Source organism: Oncorhynchus mykiss, chromosome Y (genome assembly GCF_013265735.2).
Source record: "Oncorhynchus mykiss isolate Arlee chromosome Y, USDA_OmykA_1.1, whole genome shotgun sequence".
NCBI classification, from domain to species: Eukaryota; Metazoa; Chordata; class Actinopteri; order Salmoniformes; family Salmonidae; genus Oncorhynchus; species Oncorhynchus mykiss.
This window is the reverse complement of record NC_048593.1, coordinates 10,876,726-10,895,468: the sequence shown is the minus strand read 5'-3', so window position 1 is coordinate 10,895,468 and position 18,743 is coordinate 10,876,726. Positions and strand designations below refer to the sequence as shown.

General features: G+C 46.0%; 1 protein-coding gene across 5 annotated transcripts in view; it reads right to left on the bottom strand.

The window, feature by feature from the left end:
* The window catches only part of LOC110509315 (disabled homolog 2-interacting protein), a 205,112-nt gene that overhangs the window by 10,697 nt on the left and 175,672 nt on the right, over window positions 1–18,743 (bottom strand). For all 5 annotated transcript variants that reach the window (XM_036968136.1, XM_036968135.1, XM_036968133.1 and 2 more), the window contains 6 exons: window positions 9,200–9,344; window positions 5,469–5,613; window positions 5,096–5,332; window positions 4,731–4,932; window positions 3,362–3,558; window positions 1,537–2,416 (listed from right to left, as the gene is read on the bottom strand). In XM_036968136.1, the coding sequence (XP_036824031.1) occupies window positions 1,537–2,416; window positions 3,362–3,558; window positions 4,731–4,932; window positions 5,096–5,332; window positions 5,469–5,613; window positions 9,200–9,344 (1,806 nt within the window). The remainder of the gene's footprint in view (window positions 1–1,536; window positions 2,417–3,361; window positions 3,559–4,730; window positions 4,933–5,095; window positions 5,333–5,468; window positions 5,614–9,199; window positions 9,345–18,743) is intronic.

Below are 18,743 nucleotides of genomic sequence, written 5' to 3'. Positions count from 1 at the left end.
ATGATCCAATGTTGACCTAAATGACTAATGATGATAAATACAATCCACCTGTGTGTAATCAAGTCTCCGTATAAATGCACCTGCACTGTGATAGTCTCAGAGGTCTGTCAAAAGCGCAGAGAGCATCATGAAGAACAAGGAACACACCAGGCAGGTCCGAGATACTGTTGTGAAAAAGTTTAAAGCCGGATTTGGATACAAAAAGATTTCCCAAGCTTTAAACATCCCAAGGAGCACTTTGCAAGCGATAATATTGAAATGGAAGGAGTATCAGACCACTGCAAATCTACCAAGACCTGGCCGTCCCTCTAAACTTTCAGCTCATACAAGGAGAAGACTGATCAGAGATGCAGCCAAGAGGCCCATGATCACTCTGGATGAACTGCAGAGATCTACAGCTGAGGTGGGAGACTCTGTCCATAGGACAACAATCAGTCATATATTGCACAAATCTGGCCTTTATGGAAGAATGGCAAGAAGAAAGCCATTTCTTAAAGATATCCATAAAAAGTGTTGTTTAAAGTTTGCCACAAGCCACCTGGGAGACACACCAAACATGTGGAAGAAGGTGCTCTGGTCAGATGAAACCAAAATTGAACTTTTTGGCAACAATGCAAAACGTTATGTTTGGCGTAAAAGCAACACAGCTGAACACACCATCCCCACTGTCAAACATGGTGGTGGCAGCATCATGGTTTGGGCCTGCTTTTCTTCAGCAGGGACAGGGAAGATGGTTAAAATTGATGGGAAGATGGATGGAGCCAAATACAGGACCATTCTGGAAGAAAACCTGATGGAGTCTGCAAAAGACCTGAGACTGGGACGGAGATTTGTCTTCCAACAAGACAATGATCCAAAACATAAAGCAAAAACTACAATGGAATGGTTCAAAAATAAACATATCCAGGTGTTAGAATGGCCAAGTCAAAGTCCAGACCTGAATCCAATCGAGAATCTGTGGAAAGTACTGAAAACTGCTGTTCACAAATGCTCTCCATCCAACCTCACTGAGCTCGAGCTGTTTTGCAAGGAGGAATGGGAAACCATTTCAGTCTCTCGATGTGCAAAACTGATAGAGACATACCCCAAGCGACTTACAGCTGTAATCGCAGCAAAAGGTGGCGCTACAAAGTATTAACTTAAGGGGGCTGAATAATTTTGCACGCCCAATTTTTCAGTTTTTGATTTGTTAAAAAAGTTTGAAATATCCAATAAATGTCGTTCCACTTCATGATTGTGTCCCACTTGTTGTTGATTCTTCACAAAAAAATACAGTTTTATATCTTTATGTTTGAAGTTTGAAATGTGGCAAAACGTTGCAAAGTTCAAGGGGGCCGAATACTTTCGCAAGGCACTGTAAAGCCGTATTTAGCCTGAGAACTCATTAAGAGACAAGTGACCATGTTTCAACGGTGATCCGTTAAAAAACCATTCTGAAAGCCAATTTTGAAGTTACCAACATGACTGCCAGCCAAGGACCACGCTGTAACAGCTATCCCCATAGACAGTCATTTAAACAAGCGTACGTTGCCTGACCTGTTTGTGCTGGGCTCTCTGCTTGGTCTCAGGGCTGTCTCCTTTTGATGACGACGACTGTTGCCGTAGCCGCGCACCACTGCCGGGCCAGTCGGGCGATGATGACATCATGCTGCCGCTGGAGGGGCGCGGGTAGGGCCCGCTGTTGAGCAGGTTCGGCGGCGTGCGGCCCCTGGTGACGGTGGTCTGCGGAGGGGGCTGGTCTATCCTGCGCTGGGGGCCGGCGTTGTTTTGTCTGGGCATGGTGGGCTGGGCCTCTGTGAGTGACAGCTGCCTCCGCGTGCCTACAAACTCCCCCGAACGACGTGCATACTCCTCCCCGCTACTCCCCCCACCACCACCTCCTCCTCCGTGGTTCAGGAAGGTGTTGTGTTTCCCTCCTCCTCCCAGCCCGTCCTCATTGTTGCTGTGGGAACTGTGGGAGCTGTGGCACTCGGAGCCTGAGTCGGCCATGCCTCGCGGCGACACTGGCAGCCCTGCCGCCATCTGGTAGACGGGGTTCTGGAAGGACAGGGGGGCCAGAAGCTGAGCCGACCTGCCTGGGGCACTCTCCGACCCAGGGGTGGTGGGGGTCTGGACCGGCCTCCTCAGTGTAGGACCTCCAATGATGTTACCCTGGGGGGTCCGGGCCGACCACACTCCCCCAGGAACGATGCCCTCTCCCAGTCCGTCTGAGGGGCTGCCCTCTAAGATGCGGGGGTCCTGGAGGTCCACCATGGAAAGGCTTTTGCTGCCGTTGGCCATGCCCAGCTCAGGTTCATTGGACTCGGAGTAGCTAGAGCTGCGGGCCGGGGAGGGGTGGATCCCAGAATTCCTGGTGACGAAGAAAAGGTCCTTGTTCTCCGGGGTCGGGGAGGGTAACCTGGTGAAGTCCACCAACCTGAGAGGGGGGGGGGGGGGGGTTGAGGGGAAGAGGAGCAGGAGGTAAAAAGGAGGAATGGCAAAGATAGAGAGGTTTTGACTATTCTGTAAAACAGTTGTACACAGCTGTATCTATTGACCCTGACAGACATGAAAAATGACCAGTCAAACCCTTCAGCCCACACATGAGAAACAGTTAAGTGTGAAATCCCAATGAACACTCACCCTACACAACAGGACACATGGTATAAAAACAGCAAACCAGCAGCAGGTGAGGATGTGAGTCATAGGGAGAAGTTAAGTGATCCCCACTCATTCTCTCCTCCCCTCCCCTCCTCCTCCTCCTCTCCTTTCCTCCACCACCCAGTCAGAAGCTTTATTGTCTGGAGACGATTACCTTGACAGCCACGATTTATGTCCCCATAATCTCTCTCTCTCACTGTCTCTCTCTCTGCTGCTTTCTCTCTCTCCTCTGTCTATATCACTCCCTCCCTCCCTCCCTCTGTGTGAATGGGATGTAATTAAGAAAGACTGCTAGAATGCTAGTCGTATTCACTCCAGCCTCCATAAATCTGACTGGGGTTACAGGTTCTCTGCCAGCCTGATAAGGAGGGAATGGAGGGGACAGGACAGGGACTGTGGCTGGGTCGACACACCATAGCGTGGTCTGATAAGGGGGGTGCGCGACGACGACAGTGGCTAATTATACCGATTGATCCTGGACCGCTGTTGAACACAATAGACAACAATGACCGTCATCTCATTCACCTAACAAAGAAATGAACTTTACAAGAGATCGTCATTATCATTCTTCATTTGTTGACCTTCAAAAGAGATTGTCATGATCTTTTATCTCACATGAAATTAGAAGAGCAAACTTTGACCACCTTAATCATCCCTACCCATACCCATACCGTTTCCTTTTGTTTGTTCCTCCTAACCTTTACCCTCACCCTGTCCTTACCCTGAGAGGTCATTGTCGATGACCATCTTCTGCAGGCCGGTGGAGATGCTGCAGCCTGCCCCGGTGTTGGGCGGAGACCCTGTACGGTCAGAGGGGGACGGAGCGGTCATGGTCATGGTCATACTGGACGGGTTGGTCAGCGCTGTGTTCACCTCCCGGAGGATCCTGGGTAGAGGCCCCAGTTTGGAGGCGGAGGTCTGAGGGGCAAAAGGTTCAAAGTCAGAGATGGGGTCAGGGGTGAGGGTAGCGCAGTAGAAAAGTTGAGGCCTTTAAGCACAGATCTGAGATCCACTTCCACCTCCTGCAATCCTAATAATTAATCAGGGCGGTGGGGTACGGAAGACATTAGACTGACAAGACTGACATTAGATCAGTGTCTAGGCTTGGGGGCAAACGTCATCCTACTTAGGCTCACTCTGTATTAATGGCATTCTTCACAGTCTTCTACTCCACTATATATGAAGCCCTTTTAAGCATTTCGTGTGGTGCTGCTGCAACTTTTATAGGCACTAACTGAAACCTTGGATCGCAGATGAGACGGCAACTTATTTTCCTCCAAAATGTCCGTCCCCGTGTCGGTGTCAGTCAGTCAGCTGCTCGATGGCGTATTATTTTTCCAATTACAGAGTGCTAATCTTACTCTAATTATGCCCTTCAGTTTGAATAATGAATCCGAGCCTGGGAGGACTTGATGTCGAACGGGGACAGACAGGAGTTTATTTTTTTTTATTGAAATAAAAGGAAGCGTGTTGTTCTCTGAGGATCGGATGGAGCACACACACATACAAATGGAGTCTATATGGGTTTTGACCCCAAATGTACCTAGTAATTACCACGCTGGGATGGCTCTCCATACGGAACCATGGCTTATGCACTAGGTGCCCCAGCAAATCCATTTGCAAGTCAGAGCACACCAATAGTGCACTCTCATTGACAGAGAGTGGTAGCGGTAGTTGTATTATATAAGCAATAGTGTGCTGTACACATTGGTGAATGTTGTTCGGTAAACATGCTAATGCACCCTGTACATCATTAAACACTGAAGGGTAGTGATCATGCACCACAGCATTATTAAGTATGTACTTTCAAAGTACGTATTTAATTAGGGCCAGAGGTTTTTCCTGACTACATGACCTGACCAGAGAAAAGGTCCGGGGGCCTAGTTATATAGGCTTTCACCAGGTCTCAGAATTGTTCTTGGACAATTCCGATCATGAAAATCCACTTATAGCTGGGGCCTTGAGAGGTCAGGACAAACTCTCCTTTCAGTTCTTGAAAAAACGAGTGTGCAAGTGTATATGAACGAATGACAAAATGTCCCTTGTATTCATTGTCCCCCCCCCCCCCCTCCCCCGGTTGTCAGCCCTACCTGGTCCATGGTAGAGACGACCTCTGACAGCAGGTTGTGCAGGGTGGACAGCTCCCGTCCCAGGTCGATGTAACCTTCGAACCCTGCTGTGTTCGAGATGGTCTCTGGGTTAGAGATCTCCAGCAGGAAGCGCTGCATGTTGGTCCACTCGTGCTCCAGGAACTGGTTCATAAAGGACATGTACTCCTCCTTACTGCCAAACCTGGGATGCAGGGAGAGAAAAAGAAAGCGAGAGGGAGAGAGGGGGGAGAGTGAGTGCCTGCGTATAGAAAACACGCTCTCTCTCTCTCTCGCACGCATGCACACACACAAACACAGTGAAAACGGACGACGTCAACACACACACGCCGTCAACACACACTCACTTGGTGAAGTTGGCCAGGTTCTGGGTGACCTTGGCGATGAGCGTGAGTGTGCGTGCGGTGCGGTCGTCAGGGTACTCCTGCATCAGGTTGAAAAGCGACGGGGACATAACGGCCGGGCACAGGAAGCGCAGGAACAGAGACGCGCTGATCAGCCGCTCGCTGATGTCCGGTCGGCCCCGGCTACTGCACTCCTGTCGCCACGACGCAAACACCTCCTTCAGTTCCCGTGGAAACACACTGCCAGGGAGGGGGACGTATCAACAACGTTAGGGAGGAGATTAGACAGTGTGCTGTTCCCTGTGGTAACTGTGGTTCCTAAAATGTCATGAGAGATAAATGGTAGTGTATTGTGGCCCGGTGTCCCAGTAGTTACCAGTAGGAGTTGATGATCTTGCAGAAGGCCAGCTCGCAGCACATCTTCAAGTTGCTCTGGTGCTCCTGCAGGTCATTGGACGAACACTTGGATGGGTCCACCTCACAGTTCTCATCTGACTCATACAGCGCCTTGATAAACTCACCTGTAACACAGGGAGAGAGAGAGAAAGGGAGACAGTCAGACACGGACATTCAGCCAGTACGGAGAGTCAACAGGGTTGGAGAGGGAGACAGTCAGACACGGACATTCAGCCAGTACGGAGAGTCAACAGGGTTGGAGAGGGAGACAGTCAGACACGGACATTCAGCCAGTACGGAGAGTCAACGGGGTTGGAGAGGGAGACAGTCAGACACGGACATTCAGCCAGTAAGGAGAGTCAACGGGGTTGGAGAGGGAGACAGTCAGACACGGACATTCAGCCAGTACGGAGAGTCAACGGGGTTGGAGAGGGAGACAGTCAGACACGGACATTCAGCCAGTACGGAGAGTCAACGGGGTTGGAGAGGGAGACAGTCAGACACGGACATTCAGCCAGTACGGAGAGTCAACTGGGTTGGAGAGGGAGACAGTCAGACACGGACATTCAGCCAGTACGGAGAGTCAACGGGGTTGGAGAAGGAGACAGTCAGACACGGACATTCAGCCAGTACGGAGAGTCAACGGGGTTGGAGAGGGAGACAGTCAGACACAGACATTCAGCCAGTACGGAGAGTCAACGGGGTTGGAGAGGGAGACAGTCAGACACGGACATTCAGCCAGTACGGAGAGTCAACGGGGTTGGAGAGGGAGACAGTCAGACACGGACATTCAGCCAGTACGGAGAGTCAACGGGGTTGGAGAGGGAGACAGTCAGACACGGACATTCAGCCAGTACGGAGAGTCAACTGGGTTGGAGAGGGAGACAGTCAGACACGGACATTCAGCCAGTACGGAGAGTCAACAGGGTTGGAGAGAGAGACAGGTGAGTGACGAGACACAAACATTCATCCATTCAGACAAACATTAATTCAGACACAAAACATTCATGAATTCAGACACAAACATTCATTAATTCAGACACAAACATTCATTAATTCAGACACAAGCATTCATTCATTCAGTAAACAGTTTGTGTCTGGGGGTAGTTATAATGATTGACCACCAGGGGGCTGTTTTTGCTATTGACCGCTGGGATTTTTTAAAATTAAAGTGAAACTGAATCGCTGAAAGAATTACAGTGTCTCAATTCAAAACATCACATCATAACAGCATACCATAACATCATACCATAACAGCATACCATAACAGCATACCATAACAGCATACCATAACAGCATACCATAACATCATACCATAACAGCATACCATAACAGCATACCATAACAGCATACCATAACAGCATACCATAACAGCATACCATAACAGCATACCATAACAGCATACCATAACAGCATACCATAACAGCATACCATAAGCAATACATCACTTCAGACCAACAATATGTCAACCAACAATAAGAACCCTGAGTGAACCTGAGTCAGAGACCCAGGTCATCCCAGGTAACACAACTGATGTTCATGCGCTTCAGACAACGCTCCATCAACGTTCCACAAACACCCCCCTCTCTCTCCCCCTTCCTGTCAACTTTGTCCTTCCCATATGAAGGAGAACAAGAGAGGAAGAGAGAGAGAGAGAGTGAGGGAGGAGAGCGAGAGAGAGAAAGAACGAGAGAGTGGATGTGGTAAGACTATAAAAAGAAGATCTCATCCGTAGTTTGACAGTGATAAAGGTGTAATCACTTCCCCTGTACAGTTTGTCTGTCTCTCTCCCTCCCCATCTCCCTTCCCTACTCCTGGTCATCCTTATGCCACCCCTGCATGGCAGACCAGAACCAGTTCATCTTTGGCAGCGATGAGATTCCATTATTCACCTACGGTAGGCTTCAAAGCACATTAGCTCCAAGGAATACACACATGGATGATTCACTGAGGCCCCAATATATTCTTAACACAACCCCAGAAATAAAGACAGACAGACAGACAGACCTTTTAGATCTATACACAGAGAGGGAAATGAGAGAGGGATGGAAAAAGAAAGAGCATTTGCAGGGAGGGCGTGTGCTTTTCTGCAGCTAAAACTGCTTCTGTGTACGTTTCTAAATCAGACTGGATGAGGTAAATACAGCAACATGCACCAGGCTTATCGCCGGGACCACGGCCAAACAATAACACAACACTAACCTTATGGTAGAGAAAGGGAGAGTGAGATAGGGAAGGGGAAAAAAAAGAAAGTACTGTGTACAGGAGGGTTGGGCCTTCTCTGCCTTAAGACCTCCACTACACCTCAATGACCTTTGACCTCTACTACAGCTCAGTAAGCTCTTTACTATGAACTATCTAAAACATTTGGTATTTCATTACTTTAACAGAACATTTCCTAAAACTTAAAAGATGGTTATATTTAATTTCAATTTTGGTAATGTTATAGGAACGTTCTCCGAAAGACGGCACAACATTGAGAATGTCGTCAAATATTTCTGAGAATGTTAAAAAACAACGTTCTTCTGTCGGAATTTCAGTACTTCAGCATAATGTTTCCTACAGGTTTCCTTATGGTTCTATTTAAAGCCATGTTCTCAAATTGTTCCGGAACGTTAAGAAAACTCTCAACAAAAACAACAAGAAAACTTTAGTAACGTTCAGGGAACGTTCTAATAATGTTATTTAAAAAACATATCCATTCCATTCTTCTCAGCATCAACAAAACTCTTTCCCCTATCGTGTTAAGTGTGTTGACCGCGCCTACTCATTTGCCACATCTGAACTTAAAGTGGAACTGGCAGCGTTTGAACTACTTTGCAGATATGAAACAAACAGACAATCATAATATCAGACATGATGATCAATATAAAATATTGCTATCAGGTTGTAAATCACAGCTGGCTTGTATGTTGTTTGTTGCTTCCACCCATTCGGGTTCCACTGTTTCAGTTTCAATTACTCAATATTTTGGACAAAAACAGATTGATGTAACTAAGGCTGGGAATGTCAATACAATCAAACTACCAAGGGCAATGATCACAAGTCAGTCAACATGGCTAATAGGCTAGCATATCTATTGATTTAGCTATTTATTTAGCTATTTATTTAGCAAGCTAGAAACCGAGAGCCTAACGTTAGCTCGCTGCTTGGAGGATGTCAGGTCATTGGAGGAGTGGGTGAGTGACCGACCTCTCCTCTCCATTTTTTCCCGGTGGAGACAGATGGTTTTTAATTAGGCGTTATTTACCGCAGTGTCTATTAACTGTCCAAACGCACGGCCGCTATTCCACTCTATAATGCTATAGAATATTCACAAATGGCCTTACTCTATGTCATTCCCAAGCATTCTATGAATTCATGCTTGTTTGATTAATAGTGTCAAGACTTGACGGCTTGAAGGCAGGCATTAGAGAGATAAACATTATTTATCTTCTCTCCTCCAGAGGGTGGCCTGCGCTGAAGGGAAATGTCACGGTCCACAGACTGGAGCAGTCATCTCTACAGCCATCTCCTACAGCTGAATACAAAGACCATATCTACAGCCCCATCCTCCTCATCTGTACAGCAGATGCTACCACATACATCGTCTCCAATAGCTTTATCTCTCCTCTCCTATAACTGAAGACATAGAGAGGCTGGAGAAGACAGGAAGGCAGACATTCAGAAAACGAGGCAGGCAGACAGATACATACAGACAGACAGACTTACCAAGTGCGTCCTGCAGGTACTTCTGCCCCACCAGTTTGAGGTACTCCTCTATAGCCTTGGTGGCCAGGGTGTTCTCTCGGAAGATCAGGTGCTCGTTCTCCCCACACCGGTCCACCTCTGACATCATCAGGTCAGTCAGGAAGTCCTACAGCAAAACAGGAAGAGAGAACATGTTGAGATGAGACTACAACTCCCAGAAGACACTGCAGTTGCTAAGCCAGCAGCATACCACCCTGCATACCACTGCTGGCTTGCTTCTGAAGCTAAGCAGAGCAGTCCCTAGACGGGAGACCACATGCTGCTGGAAGTGGTGTTGGAGGGCCAGTAGGAGGCACTCTATCCTCTGGTCTAAAACATATCCCAATGCCCCAGGGCAGTGATTGGGGACACTGCCCTGTGTAGGGTGCCGTCTTTTGGCTGGGACGTTAAACGGGTGTCCTGACTCTCTGAGGTCATTAAAGATCCCATGGCACTTTATTATTATTATTTTTTTTTTAAATTTTAAATTTGATTTAATCCATTTTAGAATGAGGCTGTAACGTATTAAAATGTGGAAAAATCCAAGGGGTCTGAATACTTTCCGAAGGCATTTCCTCAAATAAAACAGCAATTTACTGTGTTAGTCTGACGTGTGTAGACCTATGACACAACTCATATCTTATTTGCATTGTGCAAGTAATAATACAAATGACAATAATCATTTATTCAATTTATATAGTGCTTTTCAAAGAATCTCAAAAGCGCTTCAAAGCACTAAAAAAAAAAAGACAAGTAATTGAGAAAAACAACATCACAACATCATGAAATGGACAGTCGTTAGAGTGGTCATCTGAGGGAGGTGGTCAAGTGGGGAGAGAAAGTCCGTAGGCAGGGTAGGAAACGCAGTCTCATTAAGGTGTCTCAGTCGGATGAAGTTGTGGCTAAGCCACTGCAGTTCATGGACTCTGTAGTAAGTAGGTAGTTAGCTAGCTAACTTCACTACCCCAAAAATGAAGTCCTCACTTGGACGATGCTATGGCAGTCACAAAGTGGTGCCAGAAAGCACACCACATTTCAATAATAGTTCAAGAGCAGCCTTGTAACTTTGTCCTCCCTACAATCCTCATCGCAGCACACCACTGCCGTCTTGCTTTCGGATTCTCTCCATCCTCGACCAGCTAACGTTAGCTAGCTAGCCAATTAAACAAATGACTTGCCAGCTTCAGTCTTAATTAACGCTGTGGTGGATTCTGATTATATGAATTAGCCACATTAATTGCAGTGGCGTGTGTTCATGGATGCCAAGGGAAGCCAGACTTCCCCAAATACCAATGAAATAAATAAATAATCATAATAATTGATCTTTCGTCTCTCTGTGTTTTCATAATTTTCCGTCAATTCGCTAGTGGCTGAATCTCACCGGAGAAATCATCCGAGTGAGGGAAACAGCGCCCCTCTGTCTCAGTATGTGTAGCCCATGTATCTGATGCTGTCTGGAACAAAAGAGTATGACATGTGTCCGCCCGTAGCATTCGATTGATTGATGCCAGCAAGCATTTGGCCTCCCTTGAAAAAACGATTTAAAAATAATTAGCCTATCAGTGTTGAGCTGAGCTCAACTGTGGGTTCTCCTGGCACAGCAAAATTCCCCCCAAGGGCAGCCAGTTTGGATTTGGCTTCACACCAATCAAATCACATCCTAATCAAAACGTCATCATTGTCAGACAAACGTGTCTGTTTCATGTCTGCTTGTGTTAACCTGCAGTACCTAGCTTGCTAAAATCGTTACTTTCCTAAGCCGTGGATGGAGATGTGGATTTGGACTTGTGGTTTTGACATAATGCTCTGTACAGGCCAATGATTATGATCTAACCATAAATGAATATATTGTGCCACTGGCCTGAGATGACTGAAGTTCAATATGTAGCCTAGATGTAGCCTGGTAAGCTCACGTTAACTAGCTAGCTAATTTAGCTGGTTCATTTTTGCCCATGCGAGGAAGTTAGGCTACCTACTGTGGCTAAAATGCTTGCTAGCCTATGGAAAAACTAAAAGCGTAGTATATGACAGACCATAGACTGCTTTGGCAATACGAGGAGGATGGCATTGGCGTTCAACTAGTCTACAAGTAGTGTGAGTCAATTTCTTATTTTACTTGTGTGTAAAATCAATACCATGGACAGCCACATGATATTAAGCAACATTGATTGAGCTAAAAGCAAAAGCACTCACAAACATCTACAGATGCACAATCGAGAGCATCCTGTCGGGCTGTATCACTGCCTGGTACGGCAACTGCTCCGCCCACAACCGCAAGGCTCTCCAGAGGGTAGTGAGGTCTGCACAAAGCATCACCGGGGGCAAACTACCTGCCCTCCAGGACACCTACACCACCCGATGTCACAGGAAGGCCATAAAGATCATCAAGGACAACAACCACCCGAGCCATTGCCTGTTCACCCCACTATCATCCAGAAGGCGAGGTCAGTACAGGTGTATCAAAGCAGGGACCGAGAGACTGAAAAACAGCTTCTATCTCAAGGCCATCAGACTGTTAAACAGCCACCACTAACATTGAGTGGCTGCTGCCAACACACTGACTCAACTCCAGCCACTTTAATAATGGAAATTGATGGAAATTGATGTAAAATATATCACTAGCCACTTTAAACAATGCTACTTAATATAATGTTTACATACCCTACATTACTCGTCTCATACAGTGCCTTGCGGCCCCCTTGAACTTTGCAACCTTTTGCCACATTTCAGGCTTCAAACATAAAGATATAAAACTGTATTTTTTTGTGAAGAATCAACAACAAGTGGGACACAATCATGAAGTGGAACGACATTTATTGGATATTTCAAACTTTTTTAACAAATCAAAAACTGAAAAATTGGGCGTGCAAAATTATTCAGCCCCCTTAAGTTAATACTTTGTAGCGCCACCTTTTGCTGCGATTACAGCTGTAAGTCGATTGGGGTATGTCTCTATCAGTTTTGCACATCGAGAGACTGACATTTTTTCCCATTCCTCCTTGCAAAACTGCTCGTGCTCAGTGAGGTTGGATGGAGAGCATTTGTGAACAGCAGTTTTCAGTTCTTTCCACAGACTCTCGATTGGATTCAGGTCTGGACTTTGACTTGGCCATTCTAACACCTGGATATGTTTATTTTTGAACCATTCCATTGTAGATTTTGCTTTATGTTTTGGATCATTGTCTTGTTGGAAGACAAATCTCCGTCCCAGTCTCAGGTCTTTTGCAGACTCCATCAGGTTTTCTTCCAAAATGGTCCTGTATTTGGCTCCATCCATCTTCCCATCAATTTTAACCATCGTCCCTGTCCCTGCTGAAGAAAAGCAGGCCCAAACCATGATGCTGCCACCACCATGTTTGACAGTGGGGATGGTGTGTTCAGGGTGATGAGCTGTGTTGCTTTTACGTCTCTGCAGTTCATCCAGAGTGATCATGGGCCTCTTGGCTGCATCTCTGATCAGTCTTCTCCTTGTATGAGCTGAAAGTTTAGAGGGACTGCCAGGTCTTGGTAGATTTGAAGTGGTCTGATACTCCTTCCATTTCAATATTATCGCTTGCACAGTGCTCCTTGGGATGTTTAAAGCTTGGGAAATCTTTTTGTATCCAAATCCGGCTTTAAACTTCTTCACAACAGTATCTCGGACCTGCCTGGTGTGTTCCTTGTTCTTCATGATGCTCTCTGCGCTTTTAACAGACCTCTGAGACTATCACAGTGCAGGTGCATTTATACGGAGACTTGATTACACACAGGTGGATTGTATTTATCATCATTAGTCATTTAGGTCAACATTGGATCATTCAGAGATCCTCACTGAACTTCTGGAGAGAGTTTGCTGCACTGAAAGTAAAGGGGCTGAATAATTTTGCATGCCCAATTTTTCCGTTTTTGATTTGTTAAAAAAGTTTGAAATATCCAATAAATGTCGTTCCACTTCATGATTGTGTCCCACTTGTTGTTGATTCTTCACAAAAAAATACAGTTTTATATCTTTATGTTTGAAGCCTGAAATGTGGCAAAAGGTCACAAAGTTCAAGGGGGCCGAATACTTTCGCAAGGCACTGTATGTATATGTATATACTGCACTCGATACCATCTACTGCATCTTGCCTATGCCGTTCTGTACCATCCCTCATTCATATATCTTTATGTACATATTATTTATCCCTTTACACTTGTGTGTATAAGGTAGTAGTTTTGGAATTGTTAGGTTAAGATTACTCGTTGGTTGGTACTGCATTGTCGGAACTAGAAGCACAAGCATTTCGCGATGCTCGGATTAACATATGCTAACCATGTGTATGTGACCAATACAATTTGATTTGATTGGATTTGAAATAGTTTTTGGTATCTTTAAGTTTGTTTTCAGTGTATTAAACTAAGTATAAAAATGTAGTATTATTGATTTGATGATGTTTAAATGTTTCCATTGAAATGGTGCTGGAATAGCAGAGGCGTTGCTCCATTTGTCTTTAGGCTGACTTGTGGTAACTACATGGTTATAAATCAGTATTTGTTTAGTAAACTGTGGAAAACAGGAAGTTGTTTCACCACGCTGCAGGTCATAAAACTGTCTGTTACGTTCAATATTTTGCTTTGTGGACTTCTCCGGACAGATGTCGCTTTCCGGGTTTTGTGATGAAACAAACGTACGTGTAGTCGAATTTATTCCGCCACTGTGTGACTGTTGTCTTTGCGTTGTCACGGCCTTACTGTATATCACGGTGGTGTATGAACAAATGGGTTATAGAGCAAACAACGTTGTACTATAGTTTATTTTTACTGGCTTGGCTTCCTGAGTGATTTTACACACGCACTGCTACTGATTAATTGTTCTTTTTTTTTTTATCAACTTGACCAGACTCAAAGCTAGGCACATGGACTCCCTCTCAAGGTAAATCCGAAATGCTTTTCCCCTCCATCGAGTCTCTTACAGCTGCATCGGCAACTCCATCTGGAACTAACCCATCAGGTTGCCACACGTCCTTAAAACAAATATATTGTCGGTGAAAAAAATGGCATAAAAAGGAATTCATGATAAAAAAAATATTGATATAAAGGTACAGGATGCTTAGGCTGCTGCTAAGGCGCCATGGCCCTGCGTTTCATTTCACGTCTTGATAAATGTAAATAAAATCTACTGACAAAGAAAAAGTGTCATTTTTCCATTTCTATTTCCATTAGCAGTCGAGTGAGAAAGTGAGACTGTGTGTCACAGTGCCAAGCCCTGCCCATAGCAGTGTGATTACGGCTCACACTGTGATAATGGTTTGTCTCATTCTTCTGACGCAGTCATGGGGGAGTCTGTATTATCTAGCACGCGCACATGCACGCGCGCACACACACGCACACGCACACACACAGTAATGGCAAAATGGAGATAGATGTGTTATCAAAATCATCCACAAAAGCCATTCAGTATAAACTAACCTAGCTCAGAACCATACTACCGGACAAGCGGAGTGCTAGTAGCACATGATGGTGATGGCTAAATGGGCCTGTGGCAGCAGGGCTGTTCGTTAAGGGAATTTGCGTGTGTGTGTGAGAGATGAGCCCAGTTTAGTGTGAGGAGTGTGTGTGTTGATCTGTGAAATGTGCAGGGATAATTGGAAAACTGGGAAGAGGAAAAGGTATCATGGACCATCCCAGTCCATCTGGCCCTGGCAAATACTTCCTAAACACTTCCAGAACGTCACTCAAACCCAATACTAGGACAGCAGGAAGCAGGGTAGAGCGGCCTTTGAAATTGAACCCTACTCCCTATATAGTGCACTACTTCTGACCAGGGCCCGTAGGGAATAGGGGGCCATTTCAGCCTAGATATGCAGCCAGTGTGCAGTTTACCAAACTAATATGCCGTTATGTCCATTTTGTGAATCAATTGTAACCCAGTATCTGCGACACACATAGGGAATAACGACAAATCTTAATAATTCTCTGAAAATGACAGAGCCGGGAAGTCTTCTTAACCAGAGAACGCCAGCAGGGTGAGAGAACGCCAGCAGGGTGAGAGAACGCCAGCAGGGTGAGAGAACGCCAGCAGGGTGAGAGAACGCCAGCAGGGTGAGAGGACGCCAGCAGGGACAGAGAACGCCAGCAGGGTGAGAGAACGCCAGCAGGGTGAGAGAACGCCAGCAGGGTGAGAGAACGCCAGCAGGGTGAGAGGACGCCAGCAGGGTGAGAGGACGCCAGCAGGGTGAGAGAACGCCAGCAGGGTGAGAGAACGCCAGCAGGGTGAGAGGACGCCAGCAGGGTGAGAGAACGCCAGCAGGGACAGAGAAGAGACAGATGTAGTGAGAGAGGGTAGAGAGGAGAATAAACAGTGGGGTATCGTAGTCTTTAAAGAACAGACGAGGAAAGAGAGCGAGGCAGGGAAGAGACAAGAGGGAGAAAGAGAGAAGAGAGTGAGAGAGAGAGAAGAAATTGGAGCGAGAGAGAGAAAGCAAGTCAGAGAGAAATAAGAGAAGGAGGGTACTCAGACAGGTCCTGTGGTTCTAAACATGTTATCCCAGAAAATCAAAGACTAGCAGCAGGAAGCCAATCAGAGAGCTTGATGTGAATGAAAAGAGAGACTTTCCGTTAACGCACGCGCACGCGTATGCGCACGCGCACACACACACACACACACACACACACACACACACACACACACACACACACACACCAGCAGCAGCAGCAGCAGCAGCAGCACATCTCTGGGTGGTGTGGCAATAGTCAAGCCGCTGCTGGGGAAATTGGCAGGGATAAGGGATCAGACACACACACAAGGTAGCCTGAGGATACCTGACCTTTCCTGTGTGGATGGGCAGCCACCTGGCCAACCATTAGACTAGGGGTTCTTCTTCTCTGCTCTTTACTCTGGGAGAATGTCAGCCCAATTATGATCTACTCTCCAACCTCCACCCTTCTCTCTTCATCTCCACCCCTTTCCTTTTTCGTCCCTTTATCGCCATTTCTGGCAAATTCATACCCGATTAGAGAGGAGTTAGATGAGAGAGCAGGGGCAGAAGAGAGCGAGAGGGGGATGAGAAATGGGAGGGGGTGCAGAGAACGGAAGAAAGGGGGATAGAGAGAGGGGGGGAGCATGTAGCTTAGATTCAGTGTCTCGGGAGCAAACTATGACCCCTCCACTCACCTAAATGTAGCAGTGTACTGACTGTGTTAGACAGGGGTGCTGGATAAAAACAGAACCTGTTCAATACATGCAAAGGTCTGATCCTAGCTTAGCAACAGGGCTGTGATGAATCTATCATGTGGTCCTTAGAATGGACTAGCAATACTCGAGGAATAAGGAAACCTTTAGTAGGGCAGAGAGTGTGTGTGTGTGTGTGTGTGTGTGTGTGTGTGTGTGTGTGTGTGTGTGTGTGCGTAGTAATCACAGGGCCAGCGGAGACCAGTCTCATAACAGAGTATTACTAGGAACCCCACTCTGCCTCTCTAATACGCCGAGACAAGGGCCTAAAAAGAGCTCCAACCCCCCTTCCCCTCTCTCTCTTTCCACCACTCCTCCCTCGTTCGCTCTCTCCTCCGGCCCGCCCCCCTCCTCCCTCGCTTCAGTGCTAATGAGGAAAAACGGGACACTTTCTATATTACTGTCACATCCCATCACCCAGACTATACCTCACTACCACCACAACCTCCCATGCAGAGAGACATGAGGGAGACAGGAAGGAGGGAGTGAAGAGGGAGGGGGAGAGGGAGGGTAGGAGGGAGGGAGAGAGGGAGGGTAGGAGGGAGGGGGAGAGGGAGGGTAGGAGGGAGGGGGAGAGGGAGGGTAGGAGGGAGATGAGCGAGCCCGGAGAAGAAAGTGCAGCTCAACAGATCAGAATTTATAAACGGAGGAGATGAGGGAAGGGAGAAAGTGGACGGAGGAAGGGAGGAAGAGGATGGTGGAGAGAGTGGGAGAAGAAAGTGCAGCTCAACAGATCAGAGTTAATAAACGGAGGAGAAAGGACAGGGAAAGAGGGGAGAAGTCTATTACCTAATTTAACCAGGATTCACAGAATGTTGCCTGTAGAAAAAGAAAAGGGCAATGTTTATATGATCCCCTTTCAAACAGTCCCGTTTTTACCTCTTTCTTGTTGGCATTTGCCATTTATGCATCCAGTGCTTGGCATCGGGGAGGGCAGGGAGAAGAGACATTTAACTTTGACCCTGTTTTTGTGACCGTTGTCATGGTAACCTGACTAACCCAGCATTGATTAAGTTCTAGATTCCTTCGACAGAATGCACTGCTATCATTTCTTTACATTCACAACAGTAAGTTAGCTATTTTTAGCGCATCATACTTGTTAAAAAAACTGTTTCAATTCGTTAATTTAAAATGATTTTCAAACAAGTTCCATTTTCTAACAACAGTTTGAATTGAGGTGTGTTCTGCCTCCTCGTTAATTGACATAGAAGTAGCCCATTTCACTGTTGACGACAATTTATGTTTGAGGCTTTACTGAGCCGGACAAACTTCTCTCTTCGACTAGAGCCCAAGCACATCCCCAGTGTTTCCCCAGATCAAGTGTGCAGACGTTTGCGCAGTCTTGCATAAACTTTTTGTCACGCCCTGGCCATAGAGAGGCTTTTATTCTCTATTTTGGTTAGGCCAGGGTGTGACTAGGGTGGGCATTCTAGTTTCTTTATTTCTATGTTTTGGTCGGGTATGGTTCTCAATCTGGGACAGCTGTCTATCGTTGTCTCTGATTGGGAATCATACTTAGGCAGCCTTTTTCCCACCTGTGTTTTGTGAGTAGTTATTTTCTGTTTAGCTGTTTAGTTTCCTGACAGAACTGTGTGCTTTCGTTTTTCTACTTTGTTATTTTGTTGCGGTGTTCAGTTTAATAAATATCACGAACGCCTACCACGCTGCGCCTTGGTCCACTTCTTCAGACGAGCGTTACACTTTTTCCCCCTGGCACATTTTCAGGCTGGCGCCCAGATTGCCTTCATTGTTGTTTTCCTAACAAATAGGGAATAACTTTGGAAATGTGTGTGTTTCTATCAAAGTAAGTGCCTATGCAGTGTTTCTAATGTAGCATACCGTATGTACAGAACCAGTCAAAAGTTTGGACGCACCAACTCACTCATGGGTTTATTTATTTACACTTTTTTGGTTACTACATGATTCCATGTGTTATTTCATAGTTTTGATGTCTTCACTATTATTCTACAATGTAGAAAATAGTACAAATAAAGAAACCCTAGAATGAGTAGGTGTGTCCAAACTTTCGACGGGTACTGTGTGTATTGAGCATAATGTATTTACTGTTTTGTTCACGTTTTCAAGTACTGGTGACAAATAATGCATTCTGATTCTTGCATAGATTGTAATGGACACTTGTGATGTGTGTGAAATACTTTTTTGAAGGTTGTACTGATTATAACGAGCTAAGCTATTTGGCCAACTGTGTGGCGCCATGTTTGTTGACATTATAAAATGTATTCTGGGTGTCACGTGAACGTTTGTCAGACCAAAGATGTTATAACAAAAATGAGGTGAAGGGATGGTTCACTCATCTTTCGAATAAACTTCCGGGAA